Source organism: Montipora foliosa, chromosome 6 (assembly GCF_036669935.1).
Source record: "Montipora foliosa isolate CH-2021 chromosome 6, ASM3666993v2, whole genome shotgun sequence".
NCBI classification, from domain to species: Eukaryota; Metazoa; Cnidaria; class Anthozoa; order Scleractinia; family Acroporidae; genus Montipora; species Montipora foliosa.
The window spans coordinates 5227482-5253658 of record NC_090874.1 but is presented as its reverse complement, the minus strand read 5'-3'; the positions used below and the strand labels follow the sequence as shown (position 1 = coordinate 5253658).

The 26177-nt window shown below is 39.9% G+C and overlaps 2 protein-coding genes across 4 annotated transcripts; one reads left to right on the top strand and one right to left on the bottom strand.

Annotated features, from left to right (window-relative positions):
- The first annotated feature begins 3895 nt into the window (after nucleotides 1–3895).
- LOC138006436 (ras-related and estrogen-regulated growth inhibitor-like) lies at nucleotides 3896–20429 on the top strand. 3 transcript variants are annotated; one of them, XM_068852763.1, is made up of 6 exons: nucleotides 3896–4003; nucleotides 5269–5328; nucleotides 15576–15698; nucleotides 16975–17031; nucleotides 17627–17700; nucleotides 19149–20429. In XM_068852763.1, exons 2-6 carry the CDS (start codon nucleotides 5271–5273, stop codon nucleotides 19623–19625), a joined length of 789 nt encoding a protein of 262 aa, XP_068708864.1. In that variant the 5' UTR covers nucleotides 3896–4003; nucleotides 5269–5270; the 3' UTR covers nucleotides 19626–20429. The 3 variants fall into 3 exon arrangements, with proteins under 3 accessions (XP_068708864.1, XP_068708863.1, XP_068708865.1); XM_068852762.1 differs by having other exon boundaries at nucleotides 3913–4003; nucleotides 5164–5328; XM_068852764.1 differs by lacking the exons at nucleotides 3896–4003; nucleotides 5269–5328 and adding an exon at nucleotides 8546–8698.
- Nucleotides 20430–20568: 139 nt separating this feature from the next.
- LOC138006437 (ras-related and estrogen-regulated growth inhibitor-like) lies at nucleotides 20569–25296 on the bottom strand. The gene is made up of 4 exons (XM_068852765.1): nucleotides 25163–25296; nucleotides 24891–24947; nucleotides 22148–22221; nucleotides 20569–21586 (listed from the first exon to the last, which is right to left on the bottom strand). The coding sequence occupies exons 1-4, from the start codon at nucleotides 25254–25256 to the stop codon at nucleotides 21071–21073; spliced, it is 741 nt and encodes a 246-aa protein (XP_068708866.1). The 5' UTR covers nucleotides 25257–25296; the 3' UTR covers nucleotides 20569–21070.
- Between the last annotated feature and the right edge of the window lie 881 nt (nucleotides 25297–26177).

The following is a 26177-nucleotide window of genomic DNA, read 5'->3' as shown; positions in this document are numbered from 1 at the left end:
TTGACCGTTTGGCCGCCCATGTTGGAAGATGTTCGTCCAACATTTTTTGTTCGATCAAGTGTTGGATAGAGTTTGCTTTTGATCAAACATTACAACCAACAATTCTGCTCGACGCAACTGAATGTTGCAGTGTTTTGCAGCTCTTCCAACAAAGTTGTGTCTTGAATGGAGTCACTTTCGCGCTGCTAGCCAATCACGAATCGCTATCTTATTTTTCAAGCCTAGGCTTCTAGCATCAATAGCCCTTATTTACGATAGCCGCCATGTTGGTTTTCAAATTGTCATGCAAATTAGCCATGTGTTATGCTGGGGGCAAACATTGGAATAAAGGCAAATTGCGGAAAATCGGCTCGTCGAAATATTGAATTAACATTGCTAAAAGTGCATTTTAGAATTTAGAATTAAGTACCTTTTATAATAATTTTATATCTTTTGATGGCCTCCGACATTTTGACTTTCTACAAAGTTTGTTATCTGCTCATTTTTCACGAAAAAAACATCGAAGTAACTTGTGTAAGCATTCTATTTTACTACTTAAGTGATAAACATTTAATGAAAGTGAAACAAATTATCTCTGTGGCTAAGATGTTCGTAATAATCTCTCAAACTTGTGTTGTTTGCCCCCTCAGAAATGCGTAGCTAATTTGCACGATAAAGGCAAGTCCAACATGGCGGCTATCGTGAATAAGGTCTATTGCAACAGAGATGGCGGATAAGGACCAAGGGGTGTCGTGGTTGTTGATAAACAGCCAGAAACCTTGATCAGCAAGTAGAAAGCAACCCTCTGTCTGTGGCACACTCTTAGGCTCCTTAATCATTATTGCTCTGTTTGGAGATGTCTGGTTCAATGGCATTTAAAATTCCTGCAAATTGATCCGCGCTCATCTCCTAAGCGCGGACGCATCTTGCAGTGAACATACCCTTTTCTACACGTTCTCTTAACCATTCTTTGGTATTTCCTTGTTTGAATCCGTCCTTTCCATCCTTGAATTCTTCAAGCAATGTTGGGTAGTGTTTTGCCACTACCTCAACATTTAGATCCAACAATGTTGCATGTGGGATCCAACTTTGTTTGATAGTTTGGCCAGGGCTTAAGGAAAGAAAGATTTAATGCAACGAGTGCTTAAAAAATTATTCTACGGAAAAATTAATAGTCTGAGTAGATTACTCTACTCTAATTACTCAAAAAAAAATACTTTGTTTGTCACTGGTGAGTTGTGTATTATTCCTAATAAAACTGAGGGCATTTTTTACTTGACTGTTTGATATTTGGTATCCAAACAATTTGTCCCCCAGAACAATAATTACTCTGCAACTCAAATATATGTTCACTGGATCAATGTAATTATCATATAACTAGATAGACAGAAGTAATGAACAATAAATAAGAGTTCAAGCAGGATATTTATTAGTCTTCGTTGAGTAATTCACAATCAAGACCTACATACAGTATATTTGTAAGTTTCAAGGATTCTCGGGAGAGCAATTAAATCAAATTTTGATATTTTTCTGCGCCAACATCATGCAGCTGTTCAGTTGGGTTTCAGGCACGAAATTCCATACTTTCATATATCATCCATCTGATCTTCCACGATTGGGACTCACGATAAGAAGGACTGATTTGCAATTAACATCGGACTCGGATCGAAGAAAATCGCAATAATAAAGAAACAACCATGTAGCGAATAGACTTGCCAAATCCTGTTGCAGGTTTAACAAAACCATCATTACCGGTAACGGCTGCATGAATAGCTTGCAGTTGATCCGCCTTAGGCACAAAGGTAAAGAGGCATTTCTTAAATGCGAAATCAATTGCCTCCAGAAACTTCGCGTTATAATTTCCTTTCACATTATCCCCATTTAGTATAAACACACAGGTGATTATACAAAATCGCGCGCTCTCATTGGCTTGCTATCTCGGATTATCAGCCGATAATCACCTCGACGGACTAAATGGCTGCCAGTAGTCGTTTTGCCACTTTAAGTGAAGATGATTTCGCGTTGAAATGTTTTTTTTTTTTTCTCTTTTTTGAAATAATCACCTGTGTATTTATACTAAAACAATTATTCGCCTCAGGCTCAGTGATTATCGATGAACTTGATTCACCTCGACTTCGTCTCGGTGAATATTCACCGATAATCACTTTGCCTTCGGCGAATAATTGTTGAGTATCCAGTGTAAAAGCACTCGGAATAAACTATGCCCAAAGAAGAAATCTTTTTCCAAATATGGTTTTTTCCTCCAGTTTTGGGGGAAAAAATGGCGTCATTCCGAGCATGCGGCTGCAAGTAATTCAGGACTCTCTCTTTTCCCGCCTGGGTTCCAGGCCCATTTGCAGGGCGGGGTAAGAGGGAGTGGCAATAAAAGCAAGGTGACACACGCTAACACCAACCCGGTGTGGCCAACACATCACGCATGCGCACAACCATTTCACCCGGTCGATTAGCAGCCATGGACAGCTGTTTCGGCCTTTTGGGCCTCATCAGCATGGCGTAGCTAACATACCAGGCGGGTGTGTTTAGCACCCCTTTAAGTGGCAGCTTCACATGCCAAACATGCTAAGAGGGAGTCTCGGAACAGGACTATAGCGAACTTTGATGTAGGACGTTCGTCGACGACGGAAGTTTAAGAAACGAAGACGGCGACGTCGAGGAAACCGTCACCTAACAGGGGATTAGGCTTAGCTACATAATTCCGGAATTTTTTTGGGAATTTTAGGCATCAAAAAACATTTTAGAAACTCTCGAGAATTTTATAAAAAAAATTGACAATTTTATTAATTAGAGCAATTTGAACTTTTACCTGACATGTTGGAAACTTTTCAAAGGTAAAAACGTTGACAAAACGTGGTTTTTTATTTCTTATTACTCTTTTTTTTTTTTTTTGCATTCCAACCTATTAGGAGAGGGGTCAGTCCGTTCATATACATTCCTTATCAGCGGTTATTCACCAAAAGGGGTCCTGCGGTGCATCTGAGCACCGGTTTCTCACCGTAGTTTCGGAATCCGGATCTTTGCTTGATAGGTAATATGGCAGACTCTGCATTATAAGAAACGAAATTTATAAGAATTTTCGGGAATTTTAGAGCTTTTGTTTGGGAAATTCCGGAAAGAATTTTAGACAACTTTTTGGGAATTACGTAGCTAAGCCTAGAGGGAATCTTTCTTCCTTCGATCATGAAGACTTACAGAAAGACCTCTATGCAATGCATAAAATTTAGGATAATCAAATTTAAATTATAAAAATATCCTGTTTTTCTCTGTAACCGTTTCCCGTACAAACACGGGATGAAATTTCATTCATTAGACGTTGGCTCACTTGTGCTTGTGAGTCGTTTTCCTTGTTAAGTGCAAACAAATTAAAAATCTGACCGTTAACCTTAAGTGATTACTGTGTGTAATATATTGCCTGTAGGTACTGAACTACCCTAAGAGGACAGTTCCTTATACACTACTGACAGTTCCTTATACACTACTGTACACTGATACACTACTGCCTTATTGAACGTTGTATGGCAGTCACCTTTTCACCTCACTTCAACATGGAATGAAGCGAAATGTGCAAATGTCAAATGACCCACGACTTTGTTTGGAGCATTTTCCCCGGCCTCGGTAAACGCTTTGTTTTTTTTTCAAACAAAAGCTTGAACTAAATGTCAGCTATTTTACCAACGTTGGTGGTTAAAAATGTAACAGCACACCAGGGGGTATTGTAAGTTTCCTTAGTCATCTCTTGTGCGAAAATCAGAAGACAAAGACAAAGAAATTAGTAAAATTTTTGCTAGTGTTATCGGAAACGGAGCATAAACAGACAGGGGTTATCTCTTTCTTCTAAAGTAAGCTAGTCCCTCCCACGTCAATTTAGATTCGATATTCAGCTCGGTCTGTTTATTTTCTTTTGTAATGAGCATGCACTGGTCTCCTTTGCGTGGATACTGCGGATTGCAAACAGCAAATGTTTCTTTTCTTGCCTGGTGACAGTCTGTGGAAGCGAAGCCCAGAGGTAGAAATGATTGTTTTTGCATTTATAACTTATCAACTCTAGCTTTCAAGTTGAAGATTACTACTGGAAGATTTTGTGCAATTCTGAGCTTCAAGTGTTATGTAATAAGCAAAGAACACTTGTCTCCTGCATGACTGTTAAACTCACATTATAGTCCAGTTAAAGACAAATTTTGCGTGATCGACTATACTTTGTATCACAAACAAGGTATACTGCAAAACAGCCCGACGTAAGAGGCAATCGTATGTCCCATGCGGACAAAGCAAAAATAGAGGAAAAGAAATATCTTGCAATTAATCTGGATTATCGCTTGATCACAAAGTCTACAAGTGAGATTTTAAATATTTTTCGTCAATCGTGACAACAAAAATGATTGAACAAGCGAAGTTCCATTTTTGCGGTTATAAAAAAGTGGGAAATGTGCAGCGTCCAGCGAAGTGGTACTTTGCGCCTTGTATCATGAATGCAGATAACAAAGCAAAAGCTCTTTGCTGATTGACTTCGAAAGCAAACACAAACTCAAAATTGAAGCTGTTTGCCTGGGCCTTCATTTTCTTTTTACTTATGTTCCGAAAAATTCCCTCCGCTGATTTTATTTGAAGTTTAAGCGCCTTGAGTGAATAACTGATAGATCAAAAGAGGTAATATTTGCACAAGTCAGTATTCAACACTGTCAGCCTCCCCTGTCATCATTGCTTGGTAAGTTGCTGTAAATTATTTGAGAGATTTCAAGGGCGGATCTAGGATTTTGGCTAGTGGGGTGCACATGTCAGACGGAAATGCACAGGACGCCCAATCTTTATATGTTAGACAATGTATAATACATGCTTTTAAGAGGGGTAGGGCTGTAGTATGATAAACCTGTAAATGATGAGGCAAATAAAAATCTAACTTAATGCAGTTTTTGTGCTTTTAATATCCTGTAGTAGCTTTATTCGCTTTGCCGTTTTTTAGCTAAGCTTACATTACTAAAACGTTTTTTTTTGGTAACCGAGGGGGGTGCACGTGCACCCAGTGCACCTCCCCTAGATCCGCCCTTGGATTTAGATGCTTCTGTCGGGGCAAATTTCTGTCTACAGACGTGAATTAAAAGTGTAGAATGTTATAGCATTTACTTTACTCTGTTATGCATTTCCAAAGTTTTTTTTTTTCTTTCAAAGGGCATCAGTGCAGCGAAAGGATAGCCGCTGAACTGATTGACTACTGAAAGCAAAGCGACTTATTCATTAACTGTGCTTTGATTAGCGTCAACCATATCGTTTCAGTTATGAGGAAGGCTGTATCAAGAAACGTTTCTACCAACAAAAACACCCCTCATAATTCCCGTAAGTTACTTTGCAGAAGCTATTCTATTTTTGATACTTCAAATAACACAAATATTGTGAAGTTCACAGCATCATTCAACTTTCCGTATTTTTATTGCAATCAATCATAACTGATTTGTTCCGATAAGTATTGCAGCCCTCCCCCACCCCCCCCCCCCCATACTTAAATGCCCCCATGCGTTATGCATACTCGCGTTGTTTTCGAGCACAATTTCAGAGCTACAAAATGTGATCCGGTTTCTTTGTTTTAGTTTGTTTGTCAGTGCTTTGTTTTTCTTTTGCTTTTCGTTTGCGCATGAGCTGTACAAATGTGTGGTTTTCCGTAGTCTGCGAGCAGTCCGGCTCTCTTTTGCTCTAAAATCGTTGAAACGTACGCCTTCGTGTCAACGATTTTAGAGCAAAAGAGACACTGCTCGCAGTCTATGTGTCCCGTTACAGACGCCAATGTCATGGTGCTGGTTTTTTTTTTTTTTTCTCGACAATTCCACATTTCGACATGGCCGTCATATCGGAGTATGATGGGCGATGGAAAACATGAGATCTCTTATTGGCTTCTCTTGTTCGTCCACTATCATTTTGTACATTGCATCGTTGCATTGGCCGTTTTTGTACTGGGGACGAAACGACAAAGCTTAAGGCTAGGGCAACGACCACGCCGAAAAGCAAATATCTTTTGAGGGAAACTGCTCTTGCTGCACGCGATATTTTGGGGCTGAGGTCCATTCACACGCGGTATTTACTGCACTCGAATCGTCTTAATTTCGAAAGATCTCGCTTATGAAACGTTTCAGGCACTTCTTAGGAACCTTACCAGACACTATTCCTCTTAGGAAATCCGATGAATATCAGTGTGAGGTCTTTCTGCTGGAGTTATTAACTAATCACTTCAATCAAAAACCTGACAATTGACGGCTTTCACGCATATTAAGTTAATTGCTCTGGAAAAATGCGTTTAACTCTGATTCAAATAACTCGATCACGTCCTCTGCTTTACAATCAGTCTAATTACTTTAAATGCCTCCATGCGTTATTGCTGGAACATTCTTAGAGTATTTCGAGTACTCTCCTCCATGTTGTTTTCCACAGATATGTCTCTCGGAAACAACGTATAAGTTGCAAGAAAACATTTTTTTTCGCTTGAAGTTAGTTTCATATATAAAAGACAACAGACTGCTCTAATTCCCGCGGGGGGGGGGGGGGGTACTCCCTTATAAGGGCTTAATGGGGACGTGGGGCCAGCCAGGGTATGTTTTTCGGGATTTTTGTCTTCAACAGGGTATCGAATTTATCGTGACGTGGCATGTGAATTTGCGTGCGCTGAAAGGATGCGCAGTAGCAATGGGCGCGAACGTCCTTAAGAAGGGAGAATACTCCAAGAATGATGGACTCTTTACTTCGCTTTGTATCAGGGAATTCCCGATTTTCTAAGTGCGCACTTTGCAAGTGGCCGTCTGGAGTGTTTCATGCGCATGCGCCCCTTCTTTCGCAACACTCACGATGCCTATTCTATTTTCCGACTAGAGAAACCAAAGGAAATAGCGATAAACAGAATGACAATAAACGAAAATGTCCCAAAGGATACACGGTAAATTAAGCCACTGAATCCTGCTCAGTAACAACTTTTGAAATCAAAGCACCGCTAAAGTGAAAAAGAAAGCTAATTCTTGAAATTTCCTTCCAAAAATAGTAAGTTAATCAATGGTGATAACGGTAAGCCACATTCCAGTTTCTGAAGGGTATGTTTTCGATTTGTCAATGATTTTGCAATTTCCAGATTTACGGGAGTAACATTTTGGGAGCCCTTCTGTCAAGAAAACGGTTTAGTGCCAGTATAAAAACCACCGACTGACCTGTTAAAGAAATTATTTGTCTTAGTAGTAGTTGCAATGAGGAAGATAACGTTTCTCGGGTCATCTAGTTTACAATGTTGACTGTGTAATATCAGTTACTACTAATCGGGTATTGAGACGTGGTGGGCGTATCATTACATCTAACATAGATTGCGCGAACGCGAAATAAACTTTGAAGCACGGTAAGAAATAACTCCAAATTTTCTCGCAATAATTGTGTGAAACGAGGCTCTGGAAAACTGCTGTTTTCAGTTTCACGGTCCTCTATCAAAAATTGTCTTTTCCTCTGGACAGGATGCGCCCGTTACGATAAAGAGGAAAAAAATTATTCGACCTCTGAAAAATCGATACATCTTCAAAGATTCTGCTCTCTTTCGGAAGAAGATGTACGCTCTTAATTAGAACTATCCGAAAAAAAGCAAATATCAGGAAGGTCATAAGTTCCAATTCTGTAATTCCTTTTAGCTGTTCCAATTTTGCGCCAGGACTCACCAACCGACAAAAGGCATTTTCTCTTTCACTCGCTGTGTCTGAAGTGAAAATTTGGAACGATCCATTCAGGGTCGGCTAAGTTCACCTTTCCTACATCTCATTCCACCTTTGTCAACCATTTCGCCTGGTTTAGATCGTATTGCCACACACTCAGTTTATGGACCAAATTTAGGCAACAACAAAAGGCCATTGCATGTCATGTCATGTCAGAATATGACAACAAATTTTAATTAGGGAAGCTGCATGAGCCATGCGAACCGCATGCTGACAAATTTGTTTGTTGAAAGCAATAATAAAACGGACAACAATAGTTCTCTTTCGTTCGTTTCTTTAAATGCGAACAAATCATTTTAACCCTTAATAAAGTGGTTAGGCAAATTTTGGACTACTTGCTTGTCACGTGGCGCAGTCTATTCCTTATCTTTACAGTCAAGAAAAATGTAATCTTCTCGCCTACCAGACCCGGCAGTTTCCTTAAAGTCGAATATATCATCGAATAAAACCCACCACTGCTAAGATACAAAGCAATACAAGTTATGATTTACGAACATAACTCAGTCTTAATCTTTTCCCCGGCAAAAGATATGAATGCTTATCCACCTGCTGTGAAAATGGAAACATCAATAAACAATCTTTTCATCAGGAATGATTTTCAAATGTTCATCGTCAGACAGGAGTAGGTTCTTTTCCGGCAGGATGTTATCTTGCTTGAGAAGGATAATGTTTTTCAATTGCCGTTAATTAATAATCTGTGTAGCCAGAAAAGCTACAATCCACTGATCACAACTGAAAAGAACATTCTGGGTCTCCAACGATATCTGATTTTCGTAGTTAAAATAGTTTTACTATTGTGTTCATCTGATGCGTGTTTAATTACTTCAGCGACAAAAAGAGGTACAAAGCTGATGTCTTCTCTTGGACACTGAAATTGCTTTCATTTCAACTTGAATGACCTACACCTGTGGGCCCTTTGATCTCACACCATAAAAACAGGACCACGGAAATCATGCCTTTGAAACAGGGACAAGGTAAGTCTGAAACAACTTGAAATTAGCAAGCAGGGAGTGGCTAAGGAAACATTGTCTTGGTAGTGAGTGCTTGCAGGGAGCTAGATAATGCTTACGGAAACACTCAATTTTAGCATCAACCGTTTTCACATCAGCCACATTTCAGCTTTAGAGCGTGAACTCGGAGTGCTTCAGAGTTAAAATAGTTTCTTTTGCGAACGCAAAGTGGAGCGACGGTTTCCCACTGACCTGTTTTAGTTCTCAAAGTGTGAAAGGCTTTTATGAAGGACAGCGAATCAGAGAATAAATTGTCATCTTTGCGGTTTACTGGCACTTAGTTCGGTGATAACAGAATGACGAAACATAGCTATTGAGGTTGTAAGAGATTGGACAGAACACGATTGTTCTCACTTTTCATTGCAAGGAGTGAGTTAAGATTGATTGAATGTGAACAGACGATTTGGTCCAACGCGCGAACTGCTTGTGGATCATGCTACAAACTCCAAGAAGTTTATGTTTATTGAACTGAATCTTTCAGCGCCCGTTCGCGCACTATTGTTGCTAATTTGTGTTCCACAGTAATTGCAAAAAAATTATGCCGAAAGCACTATCGTACGGCTAAAACAAACAGGGGAGGCGCAGTGGTGAGAGCACTCGGCCCGGGTTCCCATCATTGTGGTCCGGTTCGTTTCCCAGCTTGGCGTCACATGTGAGTTGAGTTTGTTGGTCCTCTTGTCTGCCCCTAGAGGTTTTTCTCCGGGAGGCTGATTTTCCCCTCTCCTCAAAGAAAAAGCCTACGATTTGATATGGGTTGATTCGATTTGATTACCTTGCAATATCCCCAACTAGTGTTCCAGCGCTAAATTCAGTTGACACTTCAAAAAAAGTGTCGCTAGTCAAAAACAAGTTCGTATAATAATAGGTTATTGTTATCTAAAGGCTGTAATCATTGTGGAAGAGGCTAATAAGGTGGAATTTTTTTCTCGTAACACGCACAAGAAAGGAAGTATTGTTTTTTAGTCCATTTAATTTCAGGTCTGGCCTTTAAAAAGCTTTTCACTCTTATCTTAGGGGCTCTGCAAATGATCCCGGTTGACAGGGCTGGCTCGGTTACCAAGCTGATGAAATTGGCTTCTGTTTATTGGGTTGTGTAATTGTTACGAAATGTCCAATGTCATTTTGAAGGATGGCAATGAGTGCTGACCTTATGTTCATATGGCGACTTTCCGCCCGCTTTCCGAGATGAAAAATTTGAAAACGTTGTGACGCGACCATTCAGGGGTGAAATCTGACGAACAAGCCTGGCGAGAGTTTCTCGATTTTCTTTGTTTAAGCAACCTCAAAATTTCTTTTCACTTAACGCCAACTATCATATGAAACTATTCCTAGCTTCATTATCGAAGAAAAGAGAATTAAAAACTCGGTTATGAACGTTCTATCACGAAAGTGCATTGTATTATTTTTGTCCCGGTAACCCGGCAAAAATTTCCAGCCCGCCTATCGAGATCCCGGTTGGAAAAACCGAGATCTCGGCAATCGAGCCAGCCCGCCCTCTCCTATGAACACATCGACATTTATACAAAGGTTTAGAGGTGAAACGAGATCTCGGAAACCGGACCCGCCCGGTCAACCGGACTCATATAGAGAGGGCCTAATTTGCAATGGAATTGTAATGAAGTTGAATTTTGACCACCCACGGCCACGAATACTGGAAAACAATTTATTAATTCTGTGATCGCAATATCATCATCGTGATAAATTTGAACAGTTGTAAATTAAGCGGCAAAAAACAGTAATGAGCGAACCAATAACCATGCATTGTTCTGTTTATCACTCTTCCTACTTATGTAAAGATTTTCTTGATAGATGTTTTATTAGTACGTTTCTTGCGGTAGCATGCACTCGTTTAAATGAAGAAAGCTTCGATGGGAGTGCTCAGATTCCTTCGTAGGGAGTTATCTTTCTCCAAGCTGTCTATGTCAAATTCAACATGAATACCAAAAATTTGGCGAAAAACCAAGATTTCACTAATATCTGCCCTCATTGCAGGCTAAAGTTCGTGCCATATTCTAACAGTCTGTGAATGAGACGTAGAGAAATATTTTTTCATAAACTGCAGCTGTAGAGTAGCAAGGAGATATACAGCAGCTTGAGAACATTTTTATCAGTTTCCTCAGCACATTTTCCCTAATAAAACCCTGTATAAGGTTATCTTTAACTGTCACGTGTCTAACAACAGTGGCCGATCCAGGGGAGGGACCCGAAGGAGCCCTCCCCCCCCCCCCCCTCTCCCTCTGGATCCGCGACTGAACATGATCAGACCCAGTGTTTGCTAACCCTAAACGCTCAAATCTTTCACGCAAGAGACAACTTTAAGCAGTATTTTACAAACTCTTCCTCCATACTACTGAGTAACTGAAAGCTGAAGAAAAAACCTTGCACGGAACTTCAATCACAAAATAGGATAGGATAGCGCCAAGCGGTTCATTTATAAAATATACAGGCCCGGCAAACGGCTTTAACATTGGCTTCAACATCCGTTCGATTTTGTTGAACAGCGATTTTGAAACCTTTTGCTTCCCCCTCAGTCAACCGCGTTGAAACATATTGACACGAAGTTGAATCGATGTTGAATGAGTTTAAAAGCCTTGAAGCTTTGCTTCAACAACCATTCAGCATCTCTTTTGTTTTCGCTGATGTTGAATGAAGTTGAAGTCGATTGCCTCCCTCTTTCAACATTAGGGAGCTTAAGCAACGACAACGGCGACGGCAACGAGAACGTCATCTCAAAATATAAATTTGCGTTATTTTAATCCCTTCGTGGCTATTTCAACGTTTTTAATATGACAAGGGTGTAGTAATTCCTCAAAGATGACACCAGTTGGAGCGGCACTCCATTTTAGGAGAGAAAATGTTTATTTATTCTCAAGTGCTGACGTTCTTCATAAAACCAAAAACTTGGCTATTTCACGTTGTTGTTTTGCTGACGACGGCAACGAAATGGACAAAAGTGAAAAACGCACGTGCAGGGCGTGCAAAGCTATTGTTTTTACCCACTAAATATGCAAATTCGTGACGTTCTCGTTGCCGTCGCCGTTGTCGTTGCTTAAGCTCCCTATTAAGGAACTTAAGCAACGACGACGGCGACGCCACCGAGAACGTCATCTCAAAATATAAATTCGCGTCATTGTAATCACTTTGTAAACATGTCAACCCTTCTTATGTGACAAGGGTGTGGTAGTCCCTCAAAAATGACATTGGTCGGAACGGCGCTTAATTTAGGGGAGAAAATGAAACTTTAGCATCAAGTGCTGACGTTCTCCTTAAAACCTAAAATTTGACTATTTCACGTTGTTGTTTTGCTGACGACGGCAAAGAAATGGACACAAGTGAAAAACGCACGTGCAGGGCGTGCAAAGCTATTGTTTTTGCCTACTAAATATGCACATTTGTGACGTTTTCGTTGCCGTCGCCGTTGTCGTTGCTTAAGTTCCCTATTGTTGGGTATGCGCGTGCGCAGTAATCGATCTCTCAATAGCGTAACCATGTCCGTATCCATAATAACAACCACGACTGCAGCCTGGGACTAAAGATGTTGAATCAAATGTTAAATGGTATGTTGAAACCGTTTGCCCACCTCATCAGTCAACAACGTTCAACATCGTTCAACATCGTTCAACAAAATCGAACAGATGTTGAAGTCGTTTGGGTTTCCACAAGTTAAATTTTATCGCTGAGGTCACGTTCCTCAATATCTGTTGTAATAGGCCTTTTGCAACTAACGATGACATGGTACAAAATCCGCCATGCTGGAGGGCAAGCTCATTATTATCCCCCCACTGGGACATTAAAACAAAGAGACCTGAACCAGTCAAGCTTGACTTGCCTTTGTTTTAATGTCCCAGTGGGGGAATAATAATGAGCTTGCTCTCCAGCATGGCGGATTTTGTACCATGTGATCGTTAGTTGCAAAAGGTCTATTTGGGACTTGAGCTCTTCGACGCCAACATCGACGAAAACATCAACTCAAAATATATCTTTGCACTTTGATCGAGAGTCTTTCACACCGCGATTATTCCATCTCGTTCAGGGTATTCACGTCGTGCAATGCAGGCGAATTATCCTAAAACTTAATTGCATTCGTGCATTTGCATGCTCTCGTTGCTGTTAAAACCTCGATATTTGGGGAATTTTAATACCCTCGTTGTTACACAAAGAAACGCAAAAACATTTAGTAAAATGCGTGCCGCACGAGCAGCACGATCGTACTTCCTTTTTTCAACCAATGATATTGTTGTTTTGTGACGTTGTCGTTGAGGTTGCCGTCGTCGTTCCTTGACTCCCCAAATGACTACAAATGGAACAGTGAGAACTTTCTGGAACACTCTAGGATCCTCTAGAACATTGTAGATGATTTCAGAGATGAGTTCCAGGAACTCACCTAATCGGGTTTATTTGTTTGTACTTGTTCAATTCAAGACATCTGGAATTGACTCTGTTCTCTTAGGACAGAATCTTGAAACGTTCCTATACAAAAGTGGTTTCATTTCTATAACATGATGTGTATAACATGAGACAATCGTGAAAATCATGCGGACAACGTGCAATCACGTGACTAGCGCCTACGCTTTTTCTCCTCCAACATGGCCGCCCGTTTCTTTGTTGTCACTAATGCTGCATTCATTACAGGTCAAACAAGTGAAAGTTGATTTTTGTACCTTCGAGCCATTTAAGTACTTATCCAAAAACCACAGGACCACTTAATTAATAGTTTCCTGTTTGTGACGATTTTACCTAATTCAATAAATTTGTTTTTCAATTACGTCTTATTCCTAATCTTGAGCGACTGTCAGGACATTCTCAGATGCCAGCATCTATATGCAGTTATAGTTAATTAAGCGACGCATCTTAAAAAAGAACAGGCATATATCAATAAAATTGTGGCAAATTTTCGGCCAAACCAAATCATGAATTTTCAAGTTAGTTTGCAGAGAAACTGTTCTTGTTCGTCAGAGGAAGTTTGAAATCCTAGAATTTAATTGTATTATCTTCGATGACAAAAATTAATTATACACAGCAGGGAGATAAAAAAGCTGACGTTTTGAGCGTTTCCGCCTTCGTCAGAGGAGATGACTGAAAGTCAGGGACGAGTTTCAATCTTAACAAGACGGTCAACTTTTTTTTTTCCACTGAGATGATCCAAATTTTTGTAATGAATTTTATATATTAGCTGTTGAAAATCTTCGTCTGCATAATTAACATTAAAGAAAACAAACAAGTCAATTATAATATATAATTAATTAATAATATAAATACATTAAATTAAGAATAATGAAGATTCACTCGCTTGCGTGTTCAAGTTTTATTCATTGTTTAGCTTTCTTTTTTTCCAAGACTGCATCTCACTTAAAATTTTTGCAATCTTAAGCATATCTTTTGTTGAAACAATTATCCTTGAGATTCAAACAGCAACGATTTCCCAACCAGAAAGACGCGGCTCACCGTCATTAACAAAGTAAGATGGGGTGGTGTGGACAACTTCCAAGCTGTCCAAACGCCGCAAAGATTTCAAACACCTTGTATTTAGCGTCTGCGATACAGTAACAACTGTTACTGTTTTCGCCACGTGGAATAAAAACACGTGCGATAGCCAAGATAAACATATTTACAAGCACAGATTGATAATCACGGTTTATTTACGGTCATTAACTACAAGTCACGTTTTATGGGTGCCCGTGGTGCCTGTCTTACAATCGGCATTAATTAAAGGTTAAGAGTTACTTTTGTATCACTTCACTTTGAACTTGCTCCTGACCAATACTGTGGTACGAAAATATTGTTCCCACTTTGAACTCAAACTCGGCTTTGATATTAAGATCGAACGAGTTTAAACCAGATAGAGGAGGTCTAAGGTCTGTTGTAATTAAGTAATGGTCCGGCTAAGAAGCAGGCAGAAAAACAATAGCCCGCGGCAATAGCGTCGGTTAGTTAAAATGTGCCAACATTTTTAATCAAATTAAGTTCGGCTGTTCCCATTGGTGTAAGCAGCTAAAAGCGCGAAATTTGAATTTCAATGAAAAATGTAATCGACTTGCCGTCTAAAAAATTAGATTCTGTTTCGTAGAACAAATCATTATGCCTTCAAAAACTATGTTTGTAAATATCGTCAAGATTCTATGCGCCATTTGCCGATTGGCGAATGGCGCATAGAACAATGCCCAAATTTGGCCGAGAGACAGAGATCAAGGGCATGGGGAAGAAGAAATCCAAAAAAGGCTTTTTTTTCATTTTTTTCTCATCTTTTTTCGACATTTTCCGATATTAGCCAATCAGATGCCTCGATTGGAGCAGCAGCTTCTAAGTACTTTTGCCGCTGGGCTGCCTGCTTCTTAGCCGGACCATTACTTAAGGTAAGCAACCATTCAATCCCGGTCACAAAAGCATATAGTTTAAGGGTTCACTGAGCTTAACATATGAAATTTTGCGAGTTTGCACCATGGGATAAATTTCAAAGATTACTAAAACAAATCGAAGTTGCCCAATTATATTTTTACAGCAGATGGCTGCCTAGAAATGTTTATGTGTTTCTTGACGGAGCGTTTACTAGGCAATCGACGACAAATATTAAAACATGTGATTTGCACAGTCACAAAAAATGCCTAAGAAGGCAAAATGGTCTTCTTGACATTTATTCTTTTCAGTTTTTTTCTGCCTCGCTCGAGTCAGGCAACATTTCATCCATGGCTGCTTGTACAGTTTACAATGGTTACGTTGGAGGAACTCAGTTTTTCGCCCCTGGCTGTGTTGAAAACAATCAAGATCCGCTCATTTGTGTTGCAGCTAAAATTAGTCTCGGGTGTTTTGACGTAAAATAACGTGCCGTTTGCTTCTTCATCAGATCATTCCCCAGACAAGGATTCGGGAAGGCAAGTTATGAAGAACAGAAGAAAATTAAGCAGCCAGGCCGGCCCGAGAAATATTCGGATCGCTGTTCTGGGACAGGATGGCGTAGGCAAGACAGGTATGACAGCAGCAAAAGTGGAGGTCAAAAGATTTAATTGATTGCTTAAAAATTAAGAGTAACAGGGCTAACTGTTAGAGACAATTTGCGGTTTCTTAGTTGTACTTTGGCATTATACAAGAAACCAATGGCCTTATTTTTAAAGACGTAACGAAGCAGTAGTTTCTGACAATTTCAACTGGCGACGTTTGTTATTTTGTAGATGTTTACCAGTTCTTCATGGAAGCTTTTTGTGTCAGAAACCCTTATCGCTATACACGACAGCAAAACATAAATTTCATTGGCATCTTTATTTAATCATTTAAGTGTCCACAGCTATTTTCTCAGTATCGAATGTTTCGAAAATGTCGTTAAACTTAAAACTCAGCACTTGGCAATCAGTATGGTTTCATCGGGTTCGGTTTAACAAAGGAGATTACTCAGTTTTCAACAAAGTGAGTGTGATATATCTACATGATTGTACAATGCAAGGATGGCAGGATTAAGAAGCCTTTTTGCGTTTTTAAGCTCATTTCTACCGGCACTGTAAATTGAAAAATGGATTCAATCAATTAAGTCCTGCTGATCTCAAACTTCGTCTACCTTCAGACATTTAATGCTCAATTGATTTTGGAAAACAAAAATCTCAGCAGGGTCCAACAGACTGAATTTTTTTTTATAACCTCTCAAAAGTCTCGGATTTTCCATCCAGTCAAAACCAAATACGGCTCGGCTGTCAAATCATCAGTGACAACTGTCCCTTCTCAAAAACAAGGCCACTTTGCGTATTCTGAGGATTTTTAAGACTCTTAAGATTATGTTATGTCTTAAATACGGGCTCGTCCAGAGAATAAAAACTTGTGAAACACACTAGCTGATGACGAGAGAAAGAGGGAGCTCGAGGGAAGTAAAACGAATAACAACCTGGAATGAAATAAGTTTCGATTCATTTTGCATGAGAAATGTTCAACGTTTGGATAGTTGAAATTTCGCTTCCCCGGCGTCGCACAGATTTTTTCAGCTTAGCAATACTTACGCTATCGTACAGTCAAAATATATAGTATGAGCTGCTGACCGAGATTACGTGGGCCAATCAGAACGCACTAGAAACTCGAGTTTCGAGGTTGAAAACTTGATAATGTCACGAGTCCTTCAAAAGCAACATATAGAACACTTTCCTTTTTTTCCTTCTCGGCCTTTGTTCATACGAACGTTTTTTTTTTTTTTTGTTTATTTTACTTTAGTTATTGTTTGTTTGTTTGTTTGTTTATTTTTTCGTTGTTTGTTTATTTTTCAGCCCTTACAGTTCGTTTTTTGACTCGTCGTTTCATCGGAGAATATGATCAAACACTGGGTGAGTATTTTTTTTTTTTAAATTGCCGTACAGTTCCTCCTCATTACCACAGGATAATTTTCCGCGAATAGCATACAATGATCCTAAGAATATTTCGGTTTTGGAGCCATTTCCAAACTTTTTACAGTTATATTGATGAAGATATGCAGACAAAATTGTTTGTATTCAACAACTGAAAAGAGAAAACAGACAATAAGCGGCTTATTGTCACTTCCAAAAAAACGTACAGGGAAAATAGATAGAATTTTATGTTTTGACGAATTTCACACAGCGAGGACCCGTATGTTGTGTCGTAGTGCCGTATGTGATGGTGATTAATTCAAAACAGTTATATCGAAGTTCTCCCATTTCCATGCTTCTCACGCGATATGGGGCATCGCTAAAGAATAATCACGTTGAATCCTGGCCTGACTAATTACTTGCAGTTTGCATGTGATTTGCCTGGTCTACCTCTTTGTTAACTCAATTCCATTAAATTGAGTTAACTCATCAATTCAATAATTCAATTCAATTTGATGAAATTTTCAGTTTCCTTTGTAATGTTTAGGTGTCTATTCTCAAATTCAACAGCCACTTGCGTTTTCAATTTTGACAGAAACAACTACAAGACATCATGTGGACGTAGATGGGGAATTTGTAGCTTTGGACATTCTTGACACAGCTGGCAAGGTATATATAAATTCTTTTTTTCCTCTGCTCCTCTTGCACTTCTTGTTCCATATTATAACTAGGTTGTTAGGTGGGAGGAAATAGCCCGCTCTCCTTCTTTGCACGACGATGATATATTTGGTGACCATTATACTGATGTGGGACACCAACGCAGTCTTCGTCTCTTTGTTCAACATGGTCCGTGAGTCACGTCATGTGGCTCATACATTCTCTTGACTGTTTAATCTTCAGGTCTTTTTGATCATTGTTTGGAGAACATGGCGGGTGCAAATGAGGGGTTTAAGCCAAAGGGAAAAGATACGGGGCCTGTGACTTTCACAAGGGTCGATTGGGAAGAGGCATGTTATTGACACGGCCTCAAAAAGGGGTCTACTGCAGCAGAACCCAAAGGTCTTTGAAATTCGCTTTGGAGGTGTGTCGCTTACGTTTTTGCTGCAAAGATCGATTATTCTTACTGTGTATCCTTATGCCGATGACGTATGACAGATAACACTCCATTGCACGTGTATGCTTAGGGTGCGTTTTTGCGGGAAAATCCGAAAACGGATTCTTGATTGCGAAAACGGATTTTGCGTTTTTTTGGCGAAATCTAAAAACGGATCATGAATCCAAAGTATCCACACTCCAGAAGGATACTTCGGATTAAATCTAAATCCGGATTTTTGAGATTCATCACTTCAGCAATTTTTTTGGGAAAGGATTTGAAAAAAGTATTTTTGACAAGCGGTTTCCCATGCAAAAATGATACACAACAACTACCGTACATGGCAGTTCAGCCCAAATGTTTTTCTCGCGCCATTTTTACCGTACGATCGAAGACATGAAGGCCGAAAATAGTTAGGTTTCCTGCAAATTTCACACCAGAAATTACACTAATAGTTTCTTGACAGCAATAATATTGTTAGCACCTTTCCTACACCAAAAAATCGATCGCTACGGTATTTTTTTTCTGGTGGCATTTTCATCTAAGAATTTATCCAAAACAAACTTAATTGCTAATTTTTGCTTCTTTTTAAAATTTGCACACAACTCTGGGTTTGTTTGTTTGTTTGCGTTGTCATGGAAAATAATCCTTTTTCGGATTTTGCGTTTTTTTGACGCTGAAGAATCCATTGATCCGAGATCAGAAATCCGTTTTTTGATTTTCCCAAAAAAAGGCACGCTTAGTCTAATATTACTCAGGCTTTCGGTAAGGCCTACCGAAGTTTCAAATATATATCACAGACCATGCCATCCAAGCTAAGTTCAAAGGGAAACAGGGGGAAGGGGATTCTCGGGGAATGGAGAACACCAAAGCGAAAGGCGAGGGAGGGAGGCATGGAAACCGGCAAGGGTTCCCTGTTTTGCGAGCAGGCGATAAGAGACGAGTTAAAGTGCTCCGGGAAGCCGATCCAAGGAGTATCTGACTTTTTGTTATCTTATTAAAAGAGTACTTTATTCTTTATTAGAACACTGACGAAAAGCTGGATTACATCATCGGATATGCAGACATCTTTCTTGTTCTGTATTCTGTAACTGATCGTGCCAGTTTCCAAGAAGCTGGGAAAATCGTCAAATACATCCGGCGATATCGAACTCTGGATTCCAGCAGTATTGTTATCACTGGGACCAAGACAGACTTAGAACACTTTAGAACAGTGCGAGAGACCGATGGATCACGGCTAACCTATTCACTTAATTGCGGATTTTATGAGATATCGATATCTGAGAATTATGGAGACACTATGAACATGTTTAATGACATTTTGAGACAGTATCTGAGTGCGCATCCTGGGCAAGATTCGCTCACAATCATTTCGCCTCCTCATTTTCCTTCAAGTCCATTGACTACACACAAGGAAATCAAGACACCTTCTTCTTGGGCGAAAGTGAAAGGGCTAAAGACGATGCCTTTCAGAAGAAAGTCTGTCCAAACAACAGCATGATAAGATACGTACGCATGTATAAAAGACAAATTTACAGTCTACCGTGTACATTTTGAGACAACCTGTCGTCCTGCTTGTTCTATACTGTAACAAGAATACTCAAGCTAACCTGGAGACGTATCTATGAGGTAGAATCTGCTTCACGTTCAATTTTGTGGCTGGAGGAAACCCGACACGCCCGTGGACAGCCCCATGGTGCAGAGTAAAGGCAAACACAAACTCAGTCCACTTTTGGCGTCGCCTGCGGGTTAAACCCAGAGACACATTAGGGTGAGGCGATGAACCCTGTGCAAACCCTGCTGGTTCTATGAAATGAACTCTATTCGTAATGTTACCCTGTCAGCCTTATACACGTTTTTGCTAATGAGCTATAAGGCTCGGCGCATACGAGGGAACTAGTCCATGGGACTGGTGCCAGAAACCAGTCCCAGGAACCAAATACCCTCGTGTGAACTCCGTAGCTAATTTCATCGGAAAGCCTAACTCAAAATCAGTCAAGTCTGCTTCCTACGATCAGTCAAACTTGTTTAAATTAGTAGTACAAGTCCCAAGACTGAGTCCCTTCATGTTAACGTCCCTGCGACCAAATGAAAGATTAACCAGTCGAAAGCTCGCAAACATTGCATGACTGGGGATTTTGTCAATGACGTGTCAAATGATCAAATATTTCGCCTTTTTGTCGTTGTTCATAAAAAGTAAAACTTGTTTTCAACTATGATTGAGTTCCTAACATAATAGTTTGTGTTTTGCTTTTTTTTGTGTGTGTTTTTTCTTTTTTTTTTTTTGTTTTTTTTTGTAAAGAAATGACTGTCGTAGAATGACACTATCGTATTAAGAGGGAGATATGAGTACGGCTATTACTATTAATATTATATATAATTTATTACTGTAGTTATTAAGGTGTTAACAGTACATTATTGCTAAATATAGACCTTATTCATAAATGGCGGTCAATTTATAATTCTTTTGTCGAAGTGCAAATTAGCCTACCAAGCCTCGATACCATACAGTGAATTGAAAAGAATGCTTGCTCTAAAATGAGGCTTGGTAGGCTAATTTACACAAGGACAAAAGAATTAAAAATGTGACTGCCATTTATGAATAAGGTCTATAACCAACCTTTATTTTGATCATAATTTGATTTATTTAAGCGAAAAGTAGAAATAAAATCATGATACAGTGCTTTGCAAAAAAAGAAACCTTTGAACTTAATGTGGTTACTCTTTAACATTGAGCGTTATGGTGGGAACAATGACTTTCTCTTGGATTAATGTAATTTTTTTACAAAAGTCTATCATTAAAACTGCAAGGCAGTTCTCAGCGTCATATTGGAAATGACCAAGAGAATAAAGGGGAATGCTTTTCTCTTGAAACGGCCCATTGCCAATCTCTACCAGGCTAAAATGACCTCCAGGACAAAACGGCGAAATAACTGAGGTTTCTCTTTACGCATAAGTGTTGCTGCGATCACGTGACAACTCTTGCTCAAGTTCCCGAGATCGCGTCACACAGTACTCATCAATGGTTTCCTTAACACTCGACATGGCTCTGTTTCTGCCGGTGTTCTTCTCGATTATCTCCATAATCCTCTTGTGTGATGTCTGTTTCACTCCATTCAAAGCTTGTTGACTCATTTTGCGTCTCATTACAACCCCGGTTGCCTGCAAAAATACTTTTTCCACATCTTCGAAGCTGGTCTTCGAAGACAACTCGGAAAAGGAACACTTCATATCCTTGGCTAGTTCATATCCTTCCCGAGTGGTGACTTGTTCTTGTCTGTCGTTTTCTGTGTCCTTTTTGTTTCCTATCAGCAGGAAAAATGGCTGATCTGCAGCACGAACACTGACCAAATGCTCTCTCAGCGCAACAATTTCTTTGAAACTTAAGCGGTCGTTAATGGCATACACCAGAAAAAATACGTCTCCCCAAAGCGAATGAACATCATTCCTCTCGATGAAATCCTGTCAACCAAAGAGAGTCATAGAGAACGAAATCTAAAACCCAACATATTTTGTCGTCTTTAATAAGTCCTTCCTAGATTGTTCACAATCCCCTATTTTCCCGTTTGATCGTCGGGATCGAGCGCAAACTGCCGCTACCTTTGTTTTTAAACAGCGAGCACGAACTGCGGAGAGAGACATAACTACCGAGTGGGTGGGGAGTCCTTCCAGCCAAAAGAGATGGCTAGAGAACGACATCACAGGTAACGGTATTATTATTCACGAGATATGCACTGACCAATCAAAGAGCTAGAACTTCAACGCATGATAAATGTTGAAAGAGGGAATTTGCTTTGGAAACAGGGAGAGTTTAGAAACGTGGCGGGAGGCTGGGGAGATTCTGAACCGATTCCTCATTTATTCAGTCCAATGCCTGGATGAAGTCACCTCGAATTCCTGTTTCCTTGGCTTTAAAAAGACAAGAATGCAGAAGATGAAGTACTTCTTTCGCAGTGGTTAACGTTTCAATGAGGGGCCATAGACTATTCCTGGCAATTTAATGAAGTTAATCGTTAAACTTACCTTGTCACCCGATTCCAGGATTTCCAATCGTACATCTACATTTTCAATCTTCGTATAGTGATGGTAAATTAGACCTATGAGAGGCATTAATAAATCTTGATCAAAGGTAGTTCTTGTACCAAGAGTTGCAATCCTTTTAGCCAGCGTGTCACTGACCTTTGCTAAAGGAATTATGGAGACATCAGTATCGCTTGGTACTAACCAATAGCAACAAAATGCGCGCCAAACTTCTTGAGGCGCACGTTTGAATTAGACGATTTTTTCAAGCAGATGGTACTTAATCTTCTCAAACATTGGTCACGTTGCTCCGGCAAAAATGCTTGGCTGCTCCTGTCACATTTTCAGTTGTGGTGGCAAGGACAAAGCGCAAAAAAAGCATGGAAATTTATGTCAGGTGCAAGTTGAACGAAAATTTTTGGGCTGCTCGAGGGTCGTGAAGTTGAAGTGGGGGAGGTACCAAATCCCAGTTTTCAGCCTAAACTGATTTGCCCCAAATCCCAGTTCCCAGCTTAACCTTGGTCCAAATCCCAGATACCATCAAATCTAAAATCCCAGTCCTTGGTTTTTGTTTGCAAACCGATGTACATAATAAAAAAAACCGCTTACTGATGCCGTTTGGATACACATACCTTCACCTGGAGTGACGAAAATCTCTCATTCTTCTGGTGAGCACTTTTTCTCTTCCAGCCCTTTTTGGCAAAACCATACTGAAACTACGTGTATCAACTGCACAACCAGTACTCGTCCCGTTGATCAGTGCAGGTGATCATGAGAACCTCTGCAGGCTGTTCGTAAGACTCTCTTTCTGGGTGCTCTGCACTTTCACCTGGCACTGAGCTTTGCGCATGAGGATGTGCAAATCTAAGGGATTAAGCCATGTATATCTTGTTGGCTTTTTGGGTGTTTTACACAAGTCATTCATTGCCTGTGTTGCTCGTGGAGATAGAAGTCTCAAAGGTTGCATCCGATGAACCTGAGGTTGAAGACGATGACCTCTCAAACACGATATTTACTGTCCCTTTTTGAAAAGATGGCAATTGCTGAATCAATCGGATGAACAAGGAGCGTGACCCATTCTCTTTCAGCATTCCCATCTGTTATTAGTTTTCAATACAAATTGCTCTTTTCGGGGGTTACCTGGTTCGATTTGGTCCACATAGAACATTTCCATTTCATGGTTCGCAAAACCTGTCGTCGCAGGATAATCGTCAACTCCTCAGTTTGTGTAATCATCTTTTGTAGTCTCTTGGGAAGAATCTTAAGTTTAACGGAAGCTTACGAATTTTTTGCGTTAATATACTTGATTTGGATGACCATAGTCCGCGAAATGGACGCCATTTTTACCCCTCCCGCCACGTGCAAACATCTTCAAACATGTCACTACACCAACAACAAACCCCTGAGCAGGAAAATTGACAGAACACACTCGGAGGCGAAAAATATACTGGTTCTCTGTCTACTGAGGTCTACTAACACATAACGGTAATTGGAGTGCACTATGGTCCCTGTTTTGCGAGCAGGCGAGAAGAGACGAGTTAAGGTGTTCCGGGCAGCCTATCCAAGGAGTATATGACTTTTTGTTATCTTATTAAAAGATTACTTTATTCTTTATTAGAACACTGACGAAATGCTGATTACATCATCGGATATGCAGACATATTTCTTGTTCTGTATTCTGTATCTAATCGTGCCAGTTTCCAAAAGGCTGGGAAAATGGTCAAATATATCCGTCGACCTGAGTGGAGAGCAATTTGGTCTGAAATCATACGTGTGATTTCAAAATCGAACAAGCGCAGCGCGAGTTGGATTTGAAATCACAATTGCCACTTTATTACATCCATTTAAAAATCACACAAGAATTATTTAGTCCCTAAAATATTGATCCAGTTGGAAATAAAAGTTGCAAAATTTGCCACACAATGGATTTCTTGGTCTTTCATTTTCCTGCCATTTGACAGGTTACCTTAAACAAGCCTTGAAATCTGATTGGTTGTTTTGTTTTAGTGTTCCTTTCTCATTGGCTGGGGAAATGGTGCGATTTAGAGAAAAAAATAATGTGATTTGGGAATAAATCGCACTGCTGCGAGCCAATCAGATTGCAAGGATCACCAGTAATTTCTAAACGGATGTAATAAAGAAACTTATTTCTTTGCTAAAACAAATAGCCTCTGTTAAGCAGTGGTGTCGAATAATAAAGTCAAAGAACACTAAAGCTAAAAATCCCATTCCCACTGGTTAAATCCTTGTCCCAGTGCAGGAAATCCCATTTTCCCAGTCCAAATCCCATTCCTGATTTTACCCCTTCACGACCCTCCTTCCCGACCGGCCCTTAAATCAGTTATTAATGAAAATATGTTTTTAGGCAAGTGACAGAAATCCTTGGCATTCCATTAGTGGAAACCAACAAGGTTTGTTTACTATTTATTTTGTAACCAACTCAAGAAGCCTCGCAGAAATTTGATAAGCCAACTGCACATCTTCCTCCTGCGGGACATCGCACATAAAGCCACCAGAACACCGCAATGGTCCAAATTTACTGTGCTATTACCGTTTCCGAGTTTGTAATACCGCCGCAGGCGGAATATACTGTTTAACTCTTAATGATCAAAAACACAATCGCTTTTTCAACTCTGTGTAAATAATGCTAGTTTAATTACTTTCGTGTGTAAACATTGATATACTACCCCTTTATTATATCAAAGGTGTCGCTAAGTTTAAGCAGAGCTTTCTTTTGAATACTTACCAACAGTTTGGTCGTATTCCCCAATGAATCTTTTCGTTAGGAAACGAACAATCATGGCTATCGAAAGAAAGACAAGACTGTTGAAAAGGAATTGTAAACTAAGCCCAAGACTTAAAACGCTATTCCAGGCGACGTTAACAGCAAAAGAGTAAAAAATATTTACTATTTAAACAACAATGTTAGCATCAAAGGCTAGTTCGATATCGAGATCTGTGAGAACGTTAACGACCAATTCAGCTAGGGTTAATTAGGTTCAATATTTCTTCCCAGACCTGATTTTCCGACTCCAAGTTTCCCAACAAGGACAAGTTTCACAAGAACTGGGCTCTTCCCACTGCCAGTGCGGTTCGACTGTGTTTCCTCCATATTAGAGCAACTTTCATATGACCTTGAAAAAGAAACGTGAAAACAGAACGTAAACAAAAATGCAGAACAGTTAATTGGCTTATCGAACAAAAACAAACGAGCACGAATTTTCATTGGCTTAGCGAACGCGGATGCAAACAATGCCATCTCTCCAGGGAACTTTCTGGCCTCGATCGACATTTCGCTTGACCTCATTTGAAATGCAGTAATGTGATTGGGCAATTGTATTGTTTACTGCCCATATTAGGAGTTTCTTTGGCGGGAATAAGGAGAAGCTTTGTTTTAATCTTGCCAAACATTGGTCCGTGAAACAAATTTCGAACACTTTTTCAAGGTCCGTACGAAAGTCGCTCAAACACTGGAATGTTTGACTTGTTTTATCCACTCATACACTGGCTATTGTTATCTGGTAATACTGTTTATTTAGGAGTCAAGAAAACGCATGCCTTTCTTAAATGGACTTGTCGGTCCGAACAGTGCCGGTGGACAGTATAGATGGGACAGGGTGCTAGAGTAGGTAAGCTGTGAAGAGAGGTTGGGTCGAGAAGGTAAATCTTGTGGAATGATTTACAATGAATTAACATGAAGTTTGTTCATTAAAGGTATTTTATTCGTGACTACGAATTTACAGTTTTCAAACCATTTAACAACAAGAGTAAATCGAAAAGAGATCAAACATAATGAAAGAACAATACCAAGAAATGTTTTTACGATGCCGCATCCGTGAAGAAGTAATTTAAGACCTATTTAACCGATGTTTTCTCGTCGACCTGGGTCCAGTTACACGAAGGATGGTCAACGCTAACCGGTGTCAAAAATCCTAAAGTGAACATACAGGCGCGTAAGCAGCTTTTCCTTCGGGGGAAGGGGGGGGGGGGGGCACTTTAAGCTTGGGCGGACCTTAAGTTATCAGTCCTTAAA

Excerpts from the sequence above, each read along its gene's own strand:
- LOC138006436 (XM_068852763.1), top strand. The coding sequence starts at position 5,271 with ATGAGGAAGGCTGTATCAAGAAACGTTTCTACCAACAAAAACACCCCT. Across the intron at positions 5,329-15,575 it reads AAACACCCCTCATAATTCCC|ATCATTCCCCAGACAAGGAT; the intron begins GTAAGTTACTTT and ends CTTCTTCATCAG. Across the intron at positions 15,699-16,974 it reads GGATGGCGTAGGCAAGACAG|CCCTTACAGTTCGTTTTTTG; the intron begins GTATGACAGCAG and ends TTTATTTTTCAG.
- LOC138006437 (XM_068852765.1), bottom strand. The coding sequence starts at position 25,256 with ATGGAGGAAACACAGTCGAACCGCACTGGCAGTGGGAAGAGCCCAGTT. Across the intron at positions 22,222-24,890 it reads GGAATACGACCAAACTGTTG|GTCTAATTTACCATCACTAT; the intron begins GTAAGTATTCAA and ends TGCCTCTCATAG. Across the intron at positions 21,587-22,147 it reads TCCTGGAATCGGGTGACAAG|GATTTCATCGAGAGGAATGA; the intron begins GTAAGTTTAACG and ends TTTGGTTGACAG.